General features: G+C 48.2%; 1 protein-coding gene across 5 annotated transcripts in view; it reads left to right on the top strand.

Annotated features, from left to right (window-relative positions):
* Positions 1-21,343, top strand: part of lepr (leptin receptor) — a 100,328-nt gene that overhangs the window by 61,062 nt on the left and 17,923 nt on the right. For all 5 annotated transcript variants that reach the window (XM_079740319.1, XM_079740321.1, XM_079740318.1 and 2 more), the window contains 3 exons: positions 3,309-3,450; positions 17,232-17,392; positions 17,839-17,938. In XM_079740319.1, coding sequence (XP_079596445.1) covers positions 3,309-3,450; positions 17,232-17,392; positions 17,839-17,938 — 403 coding nt within the window. The remainder of the gene's footprint in view (positions 1-3,308; positions 3,451-17,231; positions 17,393-17,838; positions 17,939-21,343) is intronic.

Below are 21,343 nucleotides of genomic sequence, written 5' to 3'. Positions count from 1 at the left end.
AAACTATTTCTCTGCTGATCAACGCTACAAATGATAACAAATACATTGGAAAAAGACACACTGTGTGAAGTTATTTTTTCGATTTGGCAAGTAGCCATTACTAATAATACCAATACTCTTTGACTGGGATGATGAGGCATCAGACAATCAAGTCAGTTAGCCTGAATACATAGGTAAAAAGCACCAGAGCAGGTTGCTATTACAATGGACAGTATGAGAACGATAACCTGTTGAACTAAATGGATGTGGTAGGCTACATTTTATTCCTTAGTAATTAGCTACATGGGTATGCCGTCTTTCAGAACCTTTCATTACCGGCACTAAAGAGAGAAAAAAGAGTGCATCCTCATTGTATCCAGCACTTCTGAAAATGCACTTCCGAATACGTCTCTGTCCCCAGCACATTTCAAACCAAACTGATGCCCATGTCCATCCTCCTGTCTCTCTTTGTGAAAACTTCGATGACACGACTGTGAAGTACATCCGTGCGTTTCAGTTCAGAAACAAGAACCTTTTCAATGGCCATGGATGCCAGTGCCGACAGTCGAGCCTGCCCAGTCGTGTTCCTGGCATAGGTTTTGATGCGTTTTAGGGCTGAAAATGTCCGCTCCACAGATGCAGTAGACACCAGGATGGTCACCGCCAAACATGCCAGTGCGTAAAGTTGACGCATGCTCCCGCACAGATCTTTCTGCTGAAGGAAAGCCAGGAGGTCAGCAGGGCTTTTTCCTTCAAAGTCGGTCATGGCATACATCACTCTCAGTTCTGTTTTAAGTCGGGGCAGGTCGAAGAGAGTTGCGTGGCTCTGCGATAGTCTGGAAAAGGCCGGATCCGAGAATCTGTCCCTGTATGCCTGGAACTGCTGAGGGTCGAGGAGGGAGAGGAACATTAATTTCTTGTGGTCTTTAAAACGATTCCGTAGCTTGGCAAAGATGTCCATGTCACTGTGAAGTTGCTGATACCTAGCGCAAATGTCCCCCTGCGCTCCGCCTCTCCGTGGGGTTGGTGCGCCGGTTTCACAAACAGTAGCCTCATAGGTCTCGTCAAATCGCCCTCTCTCCTTCTCAATGGTGTCACAGAACTCGTCCGCTCTTGCCGGGCAAAACTGTACATCCAGCGATTTCTTTTGCAGTATTCCAAACAGCACATCCGAATAATCAAAAAGCCCTTGAAAAGTGGAAAGCAAAAACACTAACTCAAAATCTTCGAGGTGTGCGTTGAATCCGTCTGCACAGCGAACAGAATCCTCGTCATAATCCTTGTGATGTTGCACTATGTGATCAAATAGCTCCTTAAGAGCAACTCTCTTCTCAAAGATTGTGTTGACCAATCGAGAGTTGTATTGCCATCTTGTTGGAGCCACACAAGGAAGACGCCGCTGGCACATTTCGTCAAGCAGCTGTATGCATTTTGAGGATCTGGAAAAAAACGCAGAGAGGCCACTGAGATTTGCGAAAAAGATCCTGCATTCTCTGAGCTTGGATGCACCTTGGGTCAGGACCAAATTGAGACGGTGTGCATAGCAGTGAATAAACAACGCCGTAGGAGCCCTCTCCTTAACTTTAGCCTGCACCCCATTTATGCCTGATGCCTTTACGGCAGCGCCATCATAGCACTGTGCCACAACTTTATCCAGACATTGGTGCTCCTCGAGGAAACGGATGATAAGGGCCGCAATGTCATCAGCCCGCTTGCCGCCCGACACATCGGTAAAGCTGACAAACCTCTCCTTGACGCCGGCGTCTGTCACATAGCGGAGCACAAGTGACATCTGGGCTGTTACACTCACATCAGTTGTTTTGTCCACCATGACCGCGACAAAGGGCGCTTTATTTATTTCCTGTTGGATCTCCTCTCCCATCACTTCGGCAATGGAACTTATCAGGTTGTTTTGTATTTTGCCTGAAGTGCCAGTGAACACATTGTGCGTTGATAGGTGGTAATGCAAGTCCTTGTCGTGTTTGGCCAGAAAGGAAATAAGCTCCACGTAGTTACCCCTATTTGCGGAGCCCTTGCTCTCATCATGTCCTCTGAATGACAGCTCTTGTTTCCCCAAAAAGATGACACAATCAATTAGTTTCTTGAGTATTTCCCGATTCCCAATTTCCCGGTTTCCCTTCTTACTTGCTCATTGAGTTGAAAATCCACTCGGGGGTCTCCGAATGTCTTCAACAATACTGTTGAATGCAAGTTGCCCGCCGTACTTTGGTGTCTCAATGCCGCCTTTGTAAGACAACTCAGGTTGGAAAACCCATTGTGGCTCCAAACACCACATCGATCCGTTGCAAATAGCAAGCATTCCCAGCAATACAGATAACAATGACCACTTGACGCTGTCAGCCAACTATACCTCTGGTAGTTGTTGGATTGAAAGAGCCGCACAAATCCTTTGCCCGGCTGGGTCAGAGCAGCTAGCTGCGGTGTTGGTCACAATTTCACAATTTCTAGCTTTTCTGAGAAAATCCTTCTCGAAAAAGACTTTTTCAACATGTCGGCCACAATATCCACTCCTTCTCCTCTGTCATCCATTGTAATTAAAATGAATGTAATCTAAAAAAATCAAACCTAATGGCCAATATAATTTCGCTGCTAGCTAGTTATAATTTATTTTCTTTTCCTCCTGATGGCGCCAAACGACAAGGCCAGCTAGAAGTCCTAGACATGTAAAAGGATACGCCCAACTCGGCATACTCGAAATCTGATTGGTTGAAGAACATGTCAATCAACAACATAGTCCCCATTAGCGTCAACAGCGAGGGGATTCTCTCAGGATTCTGAAGGCCTTGGCTAGATTTTATTTTTTTTTACCCGGAGACAGCGCAGGGAAATAATCTGATTGGATAAGGGCTCAAATATATATATTATCACGCTGGAGGCAACGCAACTGAAGGAAAAACAAATAAATACGTATTTAGACTTATGTGAACAAACTTATTAATATAGATAGAATGAATGAAAAAAATATATATATTAAAAGGCATAAATTATATATTTTAGAAAAATTAAAATAATGTATTGTTCTGAAAGTGTCTAGGCCAGCAGAGAAGGCTTTGCTGGCCCTGACGGCCCGCCTCTGGTTGTGCGTGTGTGTTAGTCTCTACTCTAGATGTATGTGATTGTGTTAGTCTAGATTTGTGCGTGTTGTGGTGCGATGTGTGTGCGTGTGTGTACTTTCTCTATGTGTATCGTGAGCCGCATAGCCCCCCCATATGCATGCTTTTCAGTCAGCATTGCAGTTTATCAATATCTTATTTGTCCTTACTAGTCTTTGTTGAAGAGAATCTGTTTATCTCTTTTTCCCGCCCCAGGTGATAAATGCGTCTGGGGAGCCCAGGGTGTTCCTGGACCTGACCCCCAGGCTGAACTACACCTTCCAGGTCCGCTGCTCCCTACCGGGCCGCCCCTATCTCTGGAGCGCCTGGAGCCAACCTCACCATATCTACCTGGACAGTAAGGGCCTGTCATCCCGCTACTGCTAACTCTCACACTGTTACATCCGTCCTGGGCTAAACTAGCGCAGGGCAGTACACTGTGTTCAATCATACTTTATAATAGGCAGATACATACATACATCCATGCATTGGTACTTTTCTCATCACCAAGGGGAAATTAAAGCTTTACAATAGCTCACATCATCAAACACAATATTCATAATATTGTAATGACCACAGGCGAGGTAGTGAGCGAAGTAAGTCCATAGAAGCTTTATTAGATTCCTCAAAAGGGACAGACAGGCGCAGCTCAACCGGAACACTCAACAACCAGACACACCCACCCGGAAGGAAACCCCCGGGACCCCCCTCTCAGAAGGCCCGCCCCTTCCTCCCAAACCCTGTGACGCTACAATATTAATATTGTTAGTGACAATCAGTGTTTGTAATAATGCCGTTTAAAAGAACGGCATTAGGTAACGCCGTTATGTTTTCAGTAACGGGGTAATCTAACTTATTACTGTTTACGTCATTACAACGCCGTTACCGTTACTGTACGTTAAATGCGGTGCGTTACTATGAATTGATTGAATAAACTGTGTAATCCGAACACACCCCTGGCTCCAAACAAAAACTGCTAGTGAGGAGACCGGGTGGGTTAACAACGAGATAAGCGATTATGATTGGCTAAGGCAGAGTCATGTTTCATGGTAGCCAATCGGAGCCAGTGTTTTTACACACAAGCTAGGTCACGCGCACCACACACGCACACGCACACACCAAACAGATTCGATGAAGCAGCAGAAACGGCGAGTCCGGAGCAATCCGATGAAAAGTTGGCTTTTTCTGTAGTATTCGGCAGATGTTCCACAGCCTTTGCAACCAAGCAAATTAAAATTCAGTCTGAAGTATATCAGGGCCTTGAATGGGCAGTTCAACCATTTAACACATTAAGGCCAAGTGAAAACTGCTCAGAAAAATCCAAATTCTTTGACATATAGCAACATTCTTTTTTACAGTAACGCAAATAGTTACTTTCCCTGGTAACTAGTTACTTTTGTTATAGAGTAATTCAGTTACTTTTTGGAACAAGTAGTGAGTAACTATTAACTAATAACTTTTTTAAATTAACGTTGACAATAGAATAAAATAAAAAAACAATTGTTTTTTTTTAATTATATATTTTTATTGATAATCGATTCATGTAGGTGTTGACAAATATAAAAACACCTTCAATCAGCTGTTGGCATTACAAGCATTGGACTTCAAATCTGCTAATCAAACAGTTTACGCATCGATTGTGGTATATTCAATCATTCATCAGCTTATTTATGTTAGACCAAAGGTCACTTCACTTCCAAGCTATAAATCTGGCCCTAACCCACACACACACAAACATTCACACACACACACACAAACATTCACACATAGACACATCGACAGACACACACACACACACACAAAGAAATATCACACGCACTCACACACACACACACACACAAACCCTCAGGCCCGGTTCACACTTGGCATTAACATGCGTCTTGGGGGATCCAATCACAAGTGTAAAGCTCAGTCAGCTTACACCAGGTATTAGAATGTGTCTCCACATGCGTCCAAAAGGGCCGCTTTATGCAAATAAACACATAATTTCCATTCTGGTAGACCAGATACGTTTTTAGACTGCGGCTGACAGCAATGCATTTCCATGTGCCTGGTCTTGCACAAGAAAAAATCAAAACATTGCAGGTGTTAACAGTGCAAAGACACACACCTTCAAGAGGTCAAGTCATTAGTGGACACCTCGCTCACGTGTCAGCACCGCCTGGGTTGGAGGTCGTCTTCATTGTCGGTATCACTCGTGAGGAATTGATTAGAAACGCATGAGGAAGCCACCGAAGGTTAGGGTCTCACCTAGGGTGGCTGTCTGAGGATAGATAAGGACAGATGCTTCCATCTTTCCACCGTCTCAGCTTCAAGACTGTGGAAAGATGAAGGTGTCCTTCCTTGGAGTCATCTGTGCTTGAGGTGGAGATTCCTCAGTGCTGCATGTTAACCAATCACCCCTGCAGCCTGAAAATGGAAGTTTACAATTTGGTATCGCTTTTCCTGCAGTGTGTGTTTGTGCAAGAACCGTCTGTGTGCCTCATGAAAACCAATAAAGAATCCCAGGATTACTAATCAATGCGGGCCTTTCAGTGCAGCCGGACTCATCCCAAGAGCGAGGTGTCTGTTAACTCTCTTGTTTGGTTGGTGCAAGATAACGATGCCATGCAAGATAGCCTTGTGGTACTGTGACAGATGTGTTTGAGATAATGGTTAATGACTGTTGTATGTTTGTTTTTTGTTATTTCTCCCAAATTTGCTCAGACTCAATGAACACACATTAAAACAAACATCATCTAAATAAATAATCAATGTTCATACTCCAATTCACCAAGACTTTCACAACGAGAAGGTCAGATTCTAGCATGCCTTTGAGCCCCAACAATTATTATGTACTTTTGGCAGTGCTACCTTTGTTTCTCAGGGTAAATTGTGTCTTGTTTACTTCCCATATATTTGTTGATTGTCTGCAATGAATAGATGATTCATGTGGAGTTTTTCATTTTTCAAAGAGCCACTGCCACGACTATCCAAGCATGTCATGTTTTTTTCCCAAATCAGACATAAGAGCAAGATGTTTCTATGGAAACCAATTTGCGGAATACAGGTTGTTCCCTTAAGAGCTCCAAAATAACCCCTGAAATATAGTAGTTCAAAGGAGATTAACAAAATGCGCACCAAATTTGGTGTATGAGAAATTGTCAATAAGTGTGTTTTTGATAATAAACCTTCTTAATCTAAATTGAGATTTGAACAACGCCACAAGCAGTATATCAAAAAAAGAAATATTCCCTGTTTTGTTATTTGAGCTGATTAGTTTGCACCATTGTTGTTATTTACCATTAGTAATTTAGCAGAAGCTTTCATCGAAAGTGGCTTACAGTGTAAAAAGGGAACTCATGATTTAAAGTGTGATTTGTAACGTTTGGCTTGTGGAGTGTAATCAATGAGGGGACAAGAGACAGAGATGCGTTGAGTCAGCTTTACTCTCCACTTCAGTATAAAACATCGCCTCAACTGAGAGTGAGGTCAAACGGACACACACCACGTTAAACCGGAACTGCTATCCCATAACCCTTTCCCTTAAAGGTACAGTCCCTTGGTGATTGTCTCTTAGTCTTACTTGTGGGTTACCACAGAATTCACCCAAAATAACAGGGCCAGATCGAACAGGTACCCCAAAGAGAACATAGGACACACACTAGTGCAAAACAGAACAGACCAGCTCATAACAGTCCCTAGAAAAGTCAACGTGTAGGGTCGCAGACCAGGCGGCCAGAATGGCTGCACTTAACAGGAGAAGGGCAAAGGGCAGGGACAGGTGTCGAGGCTGCCACAGGGGGGCGCACTCGCCGTTGGGGCTGGGCCAGCTGGAGCGGTTCGCCAATATCAACATGAGCAGGCTTGAGACGGTCAATAGCCACCCGCTCAGGCCTGACCCCCATATCCACAACGAAGTTCTTAGACCCTCCCACCAGTACGCGGAAGGGCCCATCGTCGGAATGGGAACAAAAGCGTCGGCAATGTCCCGGGACACAGCACGATGGGAGGCAACCAACCACGGGGCCGTGGCATCTGGAAGAAACCCCCCCGGGATGCGCAGGGGCTGGCCGTATACCAGCTCGGCCGATGAGGCTGGGGGCGGAGCCAGCATAACCCATGGGAGGCGGTCAGCCCAGTCGCTGCCCGTAAGGCTGGCCCTGAGCACGGCATTCATGTCACGATGAAACCGCTCGCAAGGTCCGTTGCTCTGTGGGTTATAGGCTGTGGTACAGTGAACCTTCACCCCTAGAACCCCGGCGACCGCAGTCCAAAGCTCTGATGTGAATTGCGGACCCCGGTCTGAGGAGAGGTCAGACGGTGTGCCGAAACGGGCCACCCAAGCCATAATGAACGCCCGGGCCACTTCAGCGGATATAGTGGAGGACACGAGAACCACTTCAGGCCACCTGGTGGTCCTGTCCACCATGGTGAGGAGGTAGGTGTAACCACAGGAGGGGGGAAGTGGGCCCACCAGGTCCACATTCACATGATCAAAACGGCTCTCTTTGAAGGTTGCCAAGGGGGCCTTGGTATGACGAGTCACCTTTGATCGCTGGCACGCCACACAGACAGCAGCCCAGGCCCTGACAAACTTGGCCCCCACCAGCTTGGTAGAGGCCTTCACCCCCTGGCGGGAAAGGCTGGGGATAGTGTCAAACACCATACGCCTCCAGCCAGCAGGCACCATGGGGCGCGGTTGGCCAGTGGAGACGTCGCAGAGGAGTGCAGCGTTGGCCATGCCAAACACCACATCTTCCATGAGCAGCGCCGTGGGGGCCATCATGTAGGCTTGCACCTCAGAGTCTGCAGCCTGATCCTCAGCCATGGCTGTGTAGTCAAGGCCAAAGTGGACGGACCCAGTAACCACCCGGGAGAGGCAGTCGGCTACAAAATTGTCTTTGCCGGCCACGTGCTGAATGTCAGTGGTGTACTCGGAGATGGCAGAGAGCTGACGCTGCTGTCGACCAGACCATGGCTCCGAAGACTTCGCCATGGCGAACGTCAGCGGCTTGTGGTCAACGAAAGCCGTGAACTGACGGCCCTCCAACAGGAAACGGAGATGACGGGTGGTGAGGAAAAGACCCAGGAGCACCCTGTCAAAGGCGCTGTATTTCCTCTTGTTGTCACGGAGCTTCCTGTTGAAAAAGGCCAGCGGCTGGCAGGCTCCGCCCGCCCACTGCTCACATACAGCCCCCACTGCGCAATCAGAGGCGTCCGTAGTAAGAGCAAAAGGGGCGGTCGGAGACCGGTGCGCCAGCAGAGCAGCGTTGGTAAGCGCGGTTTTGGCAGCAACGAAGGCATCAGTCGTCTCTGGAGACTAATCCAACACGTCCGCCGGCCCCCTGCCCCGCAAGGCGTCGTAAAAGGGTCACATGAGTTGGGCCGCATGGGGGAGGAAATGGTTGTAGAAGTTCACCATGCCCAGGAACTCCTGCAGGGACTTCACAGTGCACTGGTGTGGGAAACTGGCGAAGGCGTCCACCTCGGCAGGGAGGGGAACGGCGCCCTGCGGGGTGACGTGGTGGCCGAGGAAAGTGATGGACGACCGGCCAAACTCGCACTTGGCCGGGTTGATGATGAGACCATGCTCACTGAGCTGACCGAACAGCTGCCGTAGATGCCTCAGGTTGTCGTCTGCGGACACACTGGCCGCAAGAATGTCGTCCAAGTAACCAAACAGGAACAGCATGTCCCACAGCACAGAGTCCATGAGGCACTGAAACGTCTGCGCTGCACCCTTGAGGCCGAAAGGCATCCGTAGAAATTCGAAAAGGCCAAAGGGTGCGATGACTGCTGTCTTGGGGACATCCTGCGGGTAGACGGGCACCTAATTGTAACCGCGCACCAGGTCCACCTTTGAAAGATGGCGGCGCCGGCCAGGTGGGCGGAGAAGTCTTGTATGTGCGGCACCGGGTACCGGGCTCGTGCATAGACTGTGGGGCCAACCGTGGTGATGTAGTGCTCCACGCCATGTTTAGCCACTGCCGGTGAAAACGTGGGTGTGGTGATGTCAGGAAACTCGGCAAGCAGGCGTTGATACAGGTCCCTGGTGGCAAACGTGTTCGACAGATAAAGCGCCCCCACCCCTCCCAACATTCCGTAATCTGCCACCAGGAGTGGCATAGACCAGACCTGCAAACTCCTCAGAGTGAAAAAGGTGACAGTGTCACGGGGGGGGGGGGGGTCGGTCCAAGGACTGATCAGTGTTTCGAGATATATGGCTACTCAAATCCTGAGCTACCCTGGGCGGGATTTAGCGTGAATATTTATTACGGAAGTTGTAGCACACAATACAATGGAAACATTTCAAATGACAGACTTGGATGCAAAATGTAGCCCTTTATTATACATAAATTTACTGTTGGTGTATTAGCCAAGGACAACACCCTTGCCAGATTATTTATCTAAATAGCCCTATGTTGTTAGAATTGACTAACTTTATGCAAGGTCTACGTTCGTGCAGTACTCGGCGTTGACTCTGTCCTAAAAAACAATATTATTGTAAATTATATCACATCCAAAAAGCGGTAGCTGACATTAGTTGAATCAAGCAAACAAATAGCTGTTGTTTTTGCTCCAAAAAGCTTGACATGTATATCACGGTATGATTTGAGGCATAGACGGTAACGGTATTATATCACGGTATGTTAATTTTATCTTCTAATTTCGATATAAATGCTTCTGAAGGGGTGAATTAGTGGTACGGCAGCAAAGCTGCACAATCTTTTTTTAAATATTAGGGTTAGGGGTTATCTTCCTTCTCTGAAAAACACTAATGTTTAATAGTATGGATTTGTTTCTCAAGTTGCTTGCAGACCTTGCCGTATAGTTTTGGCATCTCAATTTGGCGGGATCGGGTGATTTCTATCGACATTTTTAAAGGGAACTATGTCCTTACACAGTTAAACAGTGCGTTTACATGACACTCAAGAAAATCGAATTATTGGGTTAGTCCAACTATGATTGGATTATTAAGATGCATGTATACACCTTAGTCACACTGTAATCGAATCGAATTGAGTTACTCATAGTCGAATTAAGACACCTAGATTATTCGATTGTTAGTCGAATTAAGCGTGCATGTATCGGGTCGGATCGCATGGAATCGGATTTTGCCTTCTGCGCATGCTCGAGATTTTTCCCGGGGGCCATGATCCGGAAGTGTAAGGAGATGATAGTCATGTTGTTGTCGCCGCCGAAAAGCAAGAGACGGCAATTTATTTAAAAAGGTGGCGAAGAACATGGAGGAAGCCGGTGTCATGCTGATGTAGTTACCCCCTATAAGAAGTGTATCATCACCAACATGCATTCAGTACACACTACACTTCTGTTACAAGAGTAGCGTATGTGTGTGCGCGAGAATGGCAGTGCGTGTGTTTGAGTGACTTCAGCGAGTGAGTGGAACGTCTCTCCTGTGCTCCTCGACTACGGTCTGGGAGCTGACAGCAGGAAAGGTGTAACACTTCGATTTTGACCAAGGCTAAATTAAAAGTACATGTCTTTATATATATTGGTCATCAACAAGGTTGTAAAGTAGTAACTTCGGGCACATCTGTCAAAATAAATGTTTTTTTACGATCTTTATTCATTCGTTGCGCCGCGTCCGAACTGACAGGAATACTCTCTGATATTATGAATCTTAAAGACTGCGTCAGGTTCTCAGACTCTCGGTACTTCAGAAACAAGTGAAGACTCGTAGTGAGGGTTATCTCGGCCATGGTGGAGAAGGAATTTGGGAAAAGGAACTTTGGCTTTGACTCTCTGAAGTCCATACTGCCGCCGGAGGAGTTCGCATACGACCAACAATGGAGCATCGGAACTTTGGCCTTGACCCTCTGAAGTCCATATTGAAACGCGACATAGAGGAGAAAGGGATTGTTGCCGTATGGGACAGCTGCCAGTTCACTTCGGGTCCATTTCTCTGATGCTCCATTGTTCCATCCTCTCGGTCGTATGCGGACTCCTCCAGCTGGACTCCTCCCGCTGCTCCGCCGCCGGAGGAGTCCGCATACGACCGAGAGGTCGGAACAGTGGAGCGTCGGAGAAATGACATGGACCCGAAGTGAACTGACAGCTGTCTACTGAAAACATCTTTCTCGAATGCTGCGGCTGCCTGAGTTTGTTGTTGCTAGTGATGTAAAGAGGTCAACCGGTGGCTCTATTACCACTAGTTGGAATGGGAACAGCGCCACCTATCATACCGGGGAAAGAAATGCTTTGGCCAATGAATCGATTTTCTCACCGCCATGTACACTCCGACAATTGCAGTTGTCCGATTGAGGAGCAAAGTCGAACTATGGCCTTAATTGGATTAAGCTGTGCATGTAAACGTACTGTGACAACGTTTGTTATCTCGTTCCACCACTGGCATTTTGTCGTAAGGACTGGCTTTGGAAAATGCCTGTGGAAGCAATGTCTGATATGCAGAAACAGCTTCACGCTACCAGTGTCTGCCTCGTACGGTGTGGAATGAGAGCTCCTGAAGGGACTATTGTGCAAACAGGCAGGCGCGCTTGCTGCACGCCTGCGTGCTTGCGCAATAGAGTTGCGAAGTCACGCCCCTTCCGGTAGAGCCCATGGGACCTATGAGATCGAAAAATATGAATGGGTTTCAATGGAGAGAAAGTAATTATTTTCTGGTCCCAGTCTTTATATGCCCTGGATTACACATATGTTGGATGTGGATTGAAATTATCATCTTTCACTCAAAGAAAACTAAAGAATTTCGTGAAGAAGTTTGATCATGTTTTGTGTGAGGCCACTTTGTGAACTACAGCTCTTCGATGCTCTTGACGCAAATGATATACGTCCCCACACCGCACTTGGATCTCCGATACAGAAATGGCGATCTCTCTGCTCCAGTTCAAAAGAGGGGAAAACCATTATAAGTCAGAGACTGAGAGTTTCAGTTATGCCGATGGGAGATTGTCGATCTTGTCCACGCCAGTCGCAGGGAGCGTGACATCACATACGAGACGTGTAGTCTTTCTCATCATTGTGTTTTCTCTACATCCTTTAACTGAACAATAAACGGTCAAACAATCTCTTGACATGAAAAATTATAATTTAAATCCACAAACAACATGTGTTGTTTGGGGGCATATAAAGACTGGGACTAGAAAATAATTACTTTCTCTCCATTGAAACCCATTTATGTTTTTCGATCTCATAGGTCCCATGGGCTCTACCGGAAGGGGCGTGACTTCGCCACTCTATAGCATACTGCCTTCAATCGCTGTCAAATCTGTCCCTGGGAAAAGTAACGTTGCGCCGAATTGAAAAAAGAACTATGCTTCGTTACCATATTTCAGTAGTTGCGCGTAACTTTACTTTTTACATGAAAAGTAAAAAAAGTAGTTAGGTTACTGTATTAACGCGTTACTTACTTTGTAACGCGTGACACACAACACTGTCTATCAGTCACACCTGTCTCATGGTAACGTCAAAATCCATACCGTAGCGCAAATTCACACTGGTGTACTTTATATACCGTTTATACCGTACACCCCTACTTCAAATTGACGTTAAGAGTTTCCAGCAGACTCGCGCGGTAGCCAGGCGTCTCATCCAAAGGCGAGCTCAGTTGGCGCTGTGTGCTTCAAGATTCTGAAGCAAGTGCTGAGATTCCGATTTGCCCAGAGAAATGTCAATTATAAGAATTATCCAATAATGTTTCGCAATTCTAGCCTGCATGGCATGCATATGAAGGACACGATTGGTTGTGCCGTTGGCTGCATCCATCGAGGGGCCACGCCCGCCAGCCATGGTGTCCACAGGCTTTGCCGGCAGGATGCTGCGCTGAGCCCCAGAATCGACCAGCAGCCGGCTGGACAAGGTGGCAGTGACGAACAACAGCTTGCAGTCACGGCCAGCGCCCACAGCTGCTAATGAGCGCTGTCCCGGGCTTTTCCCTGGGCCCCAAAACTGCGAGGCTTGCGACACTGCTTGGCCTTGGCCCCAAACCTGGAATGGTAATAACACCACCCGTCGGCACGCTGTCGGCAGGCCGTCTCAGCAGCTGCAATGTCCGGGTCGTCCCCCGGGGTGGAAGTGGGGCAGACGTGTGCTGGGGGGGCAGCAGCGCATGGAAAAACTGCTGCCTGTTGGCGAGGATCCTGTCTGCCTCCACAGCCAGCGCCCAGTAGTCTCTGGAAGAAAAAAGGGAGGAGCTGGCCAGTGCGGTGCGCACGGGTGCTGGAAGCTGCCGCAGGAAAATGTGGGCGAAGAGGAATGAGGAATCCGATGAGCCCAGCACAGCCAGCATCCTCTCCATTAACTCGGACGGCTTGCTGACGCCCAGGCCGTTCAGGGAAAGCAGGGAGCCTGCTTTCTCAAGCTCCGACAGTTCAAAGAGGTTCAACAGGAACGTTTTGAGTGTGTCGTACTTGCCGTCAGCTGGAGGAGCCTCTAACCGTAACATAGCCCATGCTGTCGTTGAGGCATCTAAGGCCGCTACTACGTGGAAATACTTTGTAACGTCCTGTGTTATTCCTCTCAGCTGGAACTGGGCCTTGATGTGTTGAAACCACGGCCATGGGTTGTCCTGCCAAAAGTCTGGTAACTTGACGGTGGCAGCGTAGATAGCACCGATGTTAGCCGCGCCGCTAGCAGTGGCCGGCGCCACAGCAGCAGCATTTTCACCACCGTCGATGTGTGACATAACTCAGCTGTATCCAACTCGCGTCGGGGTCACGAATTGTGGAGTGCAATAAATGAGGAGACAAGAGACGGAGATGCATCGAGTCAGCTTTGCTCTCCACTTCAATATAAAACATCACCTCAATCGACAGTGAAGTCAAACGGACACACACCACGTTAAACCGGAACTGCTATCCCATAACCCAGGAGTGCCCAACCAGTCGATCGCGGTCTACCAGTAGACCGCCGACAGATCCCAAGTCGACCGCGAGGGGTGAAGAATTTTTTTTTTCTTCACCCCTCCTGAATCATCACTGTATAATTCACCAGCAAGCGTTGTGTGGAAAGATTTTAGACAGATCCCAAGTCGACCGCGAGGGGTGAAGATTTTTTTTTTTTTCGAGAGCTCCCCGCGCTACGGCCATCCGGAGGCGCACTGAGCTTTCGGCCGTGATATTATATATACAATTACATTATATTATGTTATATATAGAGCTCCGGGAGTCGCAAACGGCAACAATCACTTTCTCCTCCATGCTGCAGTTCACCTCGGACTGCACTGCACTGAGTTGGCCGGTTGAACGCTGATTGGCTGTTACGTTACACATGTCACTCAGTGGCCATGCTGTTGAACGCTGATTGGCTGTCATCACGCGAATGTTGCGTCAAAGTTTAAATATTTTTTAAAGATTGATAGATTGCGGGGAACATAGGACCCTTTTTCAGAAAAAGGGTATTATGCTCCCCGGTATGTATCAATACAGGGGAACATAGGACCCTTTTTTGGGAAAAACGGGGTACATAGGACTTTAAAAAAAAAGAAAAAAAAGGGTCCTATGTTCCCGCATGACATGCTCTGTCAACAGCAGTTGAAAGCTGTCAACAGTAGTTACGCACTCCCAAACGTTGACATGGCTGAGTGGAAACGAGCTAAAACCTACCATTTTCACCCTGAGTGGGAGGAAGATTATTTTTTTGTTTATTCTCATTCAAAGCCTGTTTGTTTGATCTGCAATGCAACGGTGGCGTTGGCAAAGAAAGGGAATCTGGAGCGGCATTTTAAAACAGTACACGGGAGGTCCGAGAGGGATTTCCCTGCAGAAACGCCTTTACGTGCCACAAAAGTGCGGGATTTGAAAGCACAGCTTGCAGCACGGCAGTCAATCTTCACCAAACCAAAGACCCAGGCTAATAAGGACGCAACTGTTGCTTCCTATCGCGTCAGTCACGTCCTTGCTAAACTCAAGAAGCCATTCAAAGACGGCGATATTGTGAAGGAAGCCTTTCTCAAAGCAGCGGATAGCCTTTTTGAAGACTTTAAAAATAAAGCAGAGATCGTGAAGGCCATTAAAGAAGTGCAACTCTCCCGCAATACTACCACAAGGCGATGTGAGGGAATGGCGGTGGATGTAGCGGAGCAGCTAAGGAAGGACATTGACTCGTGTGAGTGCTTTTCCCTCCAATTTGACGAGTCGACTGATATGGTGGATGTGGCACAATTGTGTGTTTTCATCAGGATGGTTTTTGAAGACATGAGCACCAAGGAAGAGCTACTCACCATTTTGCCATTAAAAGGACACACCAGAGGTGAGGATATCTGTAATGCTTTCATGGGATTCGTTAACGAGAAAAAACTGACGCTGTTCAAGCTGATCTCCATCACAACTGATGTGGCGCCTGCTATGATGGGCCGCACCAGTGGGTTCATTGCACTGTGCAAAGAAAGTGAATCTTTCCCAGATATCCTGAATCATCACTGTATAATTCACCAGCAAGCGTTGTGTGGAAAGATTTTAAAAATGAAAGAAGTGATGGATATTGCAATGAAAATTGTGTGTTCAGTTCGGGCCAGGAGTCTGCAGAGAAGGCTTTTCCGTGCTCACTTGGAGGAGAATGGTGCTGAGCACACAGACCTGCTGCTCCACACGGATGTTAGGTGGTTAAGTAGAGGAACATTTTTGGCCAGATTCACAGAGCTGTTGCCTGAAATCAAGGACTTCCTGAAGCTTTCAACACATGTGGATTACCATACAAAGCTAGAGGACCACCAGTGGCTTTTAGATTTATCTTTCCTCACTGATCTCACTTGCGAGCTCAATGAATTGAATTTAGAGCTGCAGGGTAAGGGTAAAGATGTAATCAACATGATGAGTTCAGTAAACACATTTAAAAGCAAGCTACAGCTGATGTCAAGCAGGCTGCAGCGTGGTAACCTGCGCAACTTCCCTCACATGCAAGCAGAACTACAACGTCAGGGTAAAGGTGTGACACAGCTTGACCATGCACGTTATGAGGAGCGTGTTCAGAGCATCTCATCAGAGTTTGAGAGGCGTTTTACTGACTTTGCATCCATCGAGCCTGTAGCCAGCTATTTGTGTTATCCATTCTCTGCAAGTATTGATGTTGGTGACATTACCGCCAAAGTCAAATCACTTTTCGGCTTTGAAAGCTCCGCTCTTGAGGATGAGATTCTGAAATTGCAAAATGACATTGAGATCAAAGCCAGATCAACATCCGCTCAACCAGGAGAGCATGCAGTGTTCTGGAAACTACTGGTGGAGGAGAAGTATCCCAATCTCAGAAGATGTGCCTTGAACCTGACAGCTCTTTTTGGATCAACTTATTTGTGCGAGTCTGCTTTCTCACACATGAAAATCATCAAGTCCAAGAACAGATCAACAATGACAGATGACCATCTTGCAGCCTGCCTACGCCTTGCAACCAGCTCCTACACTCCTGACTACGAGAAGTTAGCCTCCTCCTCCCAATGCCAGGTCTCCCATTAAGGTAGGAAGTGATTTCCTTTTTTCTAACTCAAGAGATCTACCTGTTTTGCATCTGGTTATTTTTCTGTTTTGTCATATACTGTTCATATTAAGGTCAGTTATGGCTATTGCTTATCATGCAGATTGGCATGTGTGTGTCGAGAGAGAGAGAGAGAGAGAGAGAGCTACAGCACACTATCCAAACTGGCAACTGTGAGAGGAATTTGTGTGTGTGTTTGAGAGAGGGATGGTTTGTGATGTGATGTCTAGTGGTTGTGTGACAACAAGAAAAAGTGTTGTGAGGTTAGTTACTGCAGGCTGGGAACGATGTGTGTGGGTTTACAATGTTGACACTAGACTGGTAGATCTCGGGAGGTTGGCTACTTGAAAAGTAGATCTTGGGTCAAAAAAGGTTGGGCACCCCTGCCATAACCCTTTCCCTTAAAGGTACAGTCCCTTGGTGAATGTCTCTTAGTCTTGCTTGTGGGTCACCACAGGCTTACCGTGGAAAATAGCTCTTTAGGCTGAGAGGGCAAACTGCTTGTCCGCAGCAACCTTACTGCCAAATGCTATACATTGCAACGACTATACATGCAATGACCTTGTGTTGACTGGCCGCGTATTTCATGAACGGCGCCTCAATTCCGCTTAAGGGGGGAGCAGCTTGAATCAAAGAAAATCATTTTGAAGCCTCAGACATCAGCCTCAGACAAAAGTGACCAACAAGTGTCATGCTGTTGTTGTGTTGCAGCGGTCAGCTACATCCCAGAGAAGGTGGTTGCGAAGCCGGGCCAAAACGTCACCGTTTACTGTGTGTTCAACGACCGCAGCGCTAACGCTAGCTCTGCCATCTGGAGGACCAACATAAAACACCTCATCCCCAGCCGCCAGTACAGCGCCGTCAACCGCTGGGTAGATACAGGTCCTTCTAGTTAGTTCAAACGGACCATTGGCTGTTTTGCTGTCTATATTATTTATTTATTTATTTTATTACTCACGTGCATGTACTATTTATGTATAGTTTAACACTTTCATGTTATAGAGTAGCATAACATGGAGGACATGTGTGTTTTACACATCCATGCATTATTTCTGTTTACAAAAATAATTGTTTTTGTAGATAATGTATATAGACATGCATGTCAAGTATTTGTTTTTTAATATCGGGTCCTATTGTTTTGCCAACGCATTCCCAACTGTTTGTTTATAGGCAAATGTGTCTTATACCGTGCCTCCGTTTATCTCAAACGATAGCTGTACCTTGTTCTACAAAAATATGAAAACCCCTCTCTTCTCTATCTCTCTATCTCTTTCTCTTTGTCCTTTCGTCTCTCTCTCCTAACTTTGACTGCCACTAGGTGAGCCAGATCACGGTGCTTCCCTCCCAGAACCGTCTCTATGACCTGCTGCAGTGCACACAGGAGTGGAATATCCCCTACAGCCAGATTTATGTGGAAGGTGGGCTCTTCCTCTCTCTGTTTGTCTCTCTCTCTGTGTCTCTCTCTCTATTTCTCTCTCACTCTGTCTCTGTTTCTCTCTCTTTCTCTCTCTCTCTCTCTCTCTCTCTCTCTGTCTCTCTCTGTCTCGCTCTCTCTTTTTCTCTCTCTGTCTATCTCTCTGTGGCGCTCACTCCCAATATTCAAGATTGAAAGGGATTTATTGTAATGGAAAATGTACCTTTACATTAAATTAGTATATGATTGACTATAGTATAATATATAGATATAATGGACTAAGCCATAGAACCCAATGGTTTTTACCCTTCTCAAGCCTTATTGACAGTAAATTAAACTACACATTCTCTCTATATCTCTCTCAAACCTTCATTCTCTCACTCACTCACTAATTCACTCACTCACTCTCTCATTAACTCTCTCTCTCTCTCTCACTCACTCACTCACTCACTCACTCACTCACTCACTCACACACAATGTATTTTGTGTTGCGTTACTTAAAGGGGCCCTATTATGCCCTTTTTTACTGTTTATTATTTAATATGTTTGACCTCATAGAATTGATTTACAACAATAAAGGGTTGTCTAGCACATTATTTTTTTTTCACATAGGGGGAGTATTACAACCCCTATGTGAAACACCCTGTTACGTAGAATTTTGAGGCATTTAGAATCTTGGTGCTGAAAGGGTGCTGACGTCTCTTCAGGCACTCTTTGTCTACTATGGCTTCAGTGCTACCTAACCAATTTGAGCCTGAGTTGGACCCCGAAAGCGATAATAGAGCTGACGACGCTAATGACGAGCGCGATGTTAGGCGTAGAATGGACCAGGACATTTCACAGTGGTAAGTTTTTGTTTATGCTATTATACACACGCGATTTATCATGTATTTAGCCCAGCTTTTCTGACTTAGCTTGCGGCTAGTAGACTACTTGTACTATTCAAGCGTCCGTAACAAGCTTTTTATGTCCCGACATGGCATATTGTTTACTACTTTTGTCCATCCAAATACACCGTTATAACTTATAACGTCTCTACCACCTAGGTGCACCTGTGGGAATTGTGCCACCATGCCCAACGAGGTGGAGAACGTCTGCTGTAGAAAAATCCCAAAGGTAAAACTGATGAGCTTTAGGCTAAGCTACACCGTTTGTTGAGAACGATCTCATGTCATATATCTATCATCTTCGGAGGATAGTATGATATATATATATATAGCAACATCATCTGAAGATGAGTAGCCTACCACTATCAACACAAAACCTTATAAGTAATGTGGCAGCCCGTTTCCCCAAGTGTCAGGTGCCCGGTAAGAATAGCGCGGAAAGCAAGGGTGAAAGCCGTTGTCGGCGTTTATTCAAAGCAGTTCAACAAAACAAGAACGGTAATAGCGAGCTAGGGTCTCCGCGAGCCTCGTAGTCTCTGGGGCCTCCGTGGGCGCCTCCGTGTCGTTCTTATCCCTGCTCTTTCCGAGTCAGTCCGCCGCTCCCTTTTTAGAGGTCTGCCCCCACGTGTCCTCCCTCCGGCCAGGTGTCCCTCATCCGGCTGATGGGGGTGATGGGTGTGTTGCTCTCTGCCGCCGGCTGGTGGATGGCGGTGGTACACGCCATCCACCACAAGGCCCTCCCGGTGGGGGCCGGGATGCCACACTCCTTCACCGCTGGATGAAGCCCCCGGTTGGCTGGGTCCCACCCCAGGCAAGCATCCCGGCGTGACAGGGCATCAGCGTTGGTGTGCTCCTTGCCCGGTCGGTTGTCCACCTTGAAGTGGAAGTCCTGGAGGGCCAAGAACCACCTCGTCACCTGGGCATTGGTGTCCTTGGCTCTGGCCATCCATTTCAGGGGGGCATGGTCGGTGACCAGGGTAAACTCCCGACCTACTAGGTAGTACCGGAGCTTACCCACGGTCCACTTGATGGCCAGGGCCTCTTTCCCTACCGTGGAGTAATTCCTCTCATTGGGCAGGAGTTCCCGGCTGATATAGGTGATTGGGTGCTCCTCTCCGGCCCGGACCTGGGACAGCACTCCCCCCAGCCCTACTTCCGAAGCATCTGTGTGCACAATGAGGGGGAGAGCAAAGTCAGGGGTTATGAGCACCGGCTCTGAGCATAGGGCTTCCCGGAGTGTCCCGAAGACCTTCTCGGCCGCCTTGGACCACCTGACCCGGTCGGGCAGGGCCTTCCGGGTCAGGTCATTGAGGGGGCTGGCCAGCGTGGCAAAGCCGGGTATGAACCGCTGGTAGTACCCTACCAGCCCTAAAAACGACTTCACCTGCTTTTTCGAGGTCGGGCGGGGCCAGTCCCGGATGGCGGCCACCTTGCTCTCCTGCGGCCGGACGTTTCCCCGCCCTACCCGGTACCCGAGGTAGGCCGTCTCCTCCAGCCCGAGGCGGCACTTGGCCGGGTTGGCGGTTAGACCGGCCCTCCGTAGCTCCCCCAACATGGCCCGCAGCTGCCGGAGGTGGACATCCCAGCTGTCGCTGTGGATGATTATATCATTGATGTAGGCGGCGGCGTAGGCCCGGTGAGGCCGTAGGAGCTGGTCCATTATCCTCTGGAACGTGGCCGGGGCCCCGTGGACGCCGAAGGGGAGGACGGTGTACTGATATAGGCCCCCCGGGGTCGCGAACGCCGTCTTCTCCCGGGCGGTCCGGGTCAGCGGCACCTGCCAGTACCCCTTGGTTAGGTCCAGGGTAGTGAGGTACCTGGCTGGCCCGAGTCGTTCGATCAGCTCGTCCACCCTGGGCATGGGATAGGCGTCGAACTCTGAGGCCTCGTTCAGCCTCCGGAAGTCGTTGCAGAACCTGACCGTCCCGTCAGGTTTGGGCACGAGGACGACTGGGCTGGACCAGGCACTGCTTGATTCCTCGATGACCCGGAGCTTGAGCATTCGTCCCACCTCCTCCTGGATGGCCTCCCGCCGAACCTCTGGGACCCTGTACGGGGGGACTCTCACCGTTACCCCTGGCGCCGTCCGGATATCGTGGTGGGCGACAGTTGTTCTCCCCGGGATCTCCGAGAACACGTCCCGGTGTTGCAACACTATCTCATCGAGGTCCTGCTTCTGGGCCGAGCTGAGGTCCTCCCCTACCGGGACCACCGGGAGTTGGCATCGGGCCGCCAGCGCAGGGGGTGCCGGGTCTGGCGGGTCCACTCCCCCCCTCCACTGCTTCAGAATATTAATGTGGTACAGCTGGGTGGGCTTGCGTCTCCCGGGCTGTCGCACCCGGTAGTTCACCTCCCCCACTCGTTCGACCACCTCGTATGGCCCCTGCCATTTGGCTAGGAATTTGCATTCCGCCGTGGGGACCAGGACCAGTACCAGGTCTCCTGGGCGGAAAGTGCGCAGCTGGGCCCCCCTGTTGTAGACCCTCGCCTGGGCCTGCTGTGCTCGCCGTAGGTGGTCCCGC

Source organism: Pollachius pollachius (assembly GCF_949987615.1).
Source record: "Pollachius pollachius genome assembly, chromosome: 7".
NCBI lineage: Eukaryota > Metazoa > Chordata > Actinopteri > Gadiformes > Gadidae > Pollachius > Pollachius pollachius.
Note: the sequence above shows the minus strand (reverse complement) of the source record. Positions and strands in the feature narration are given on the sequence as shown.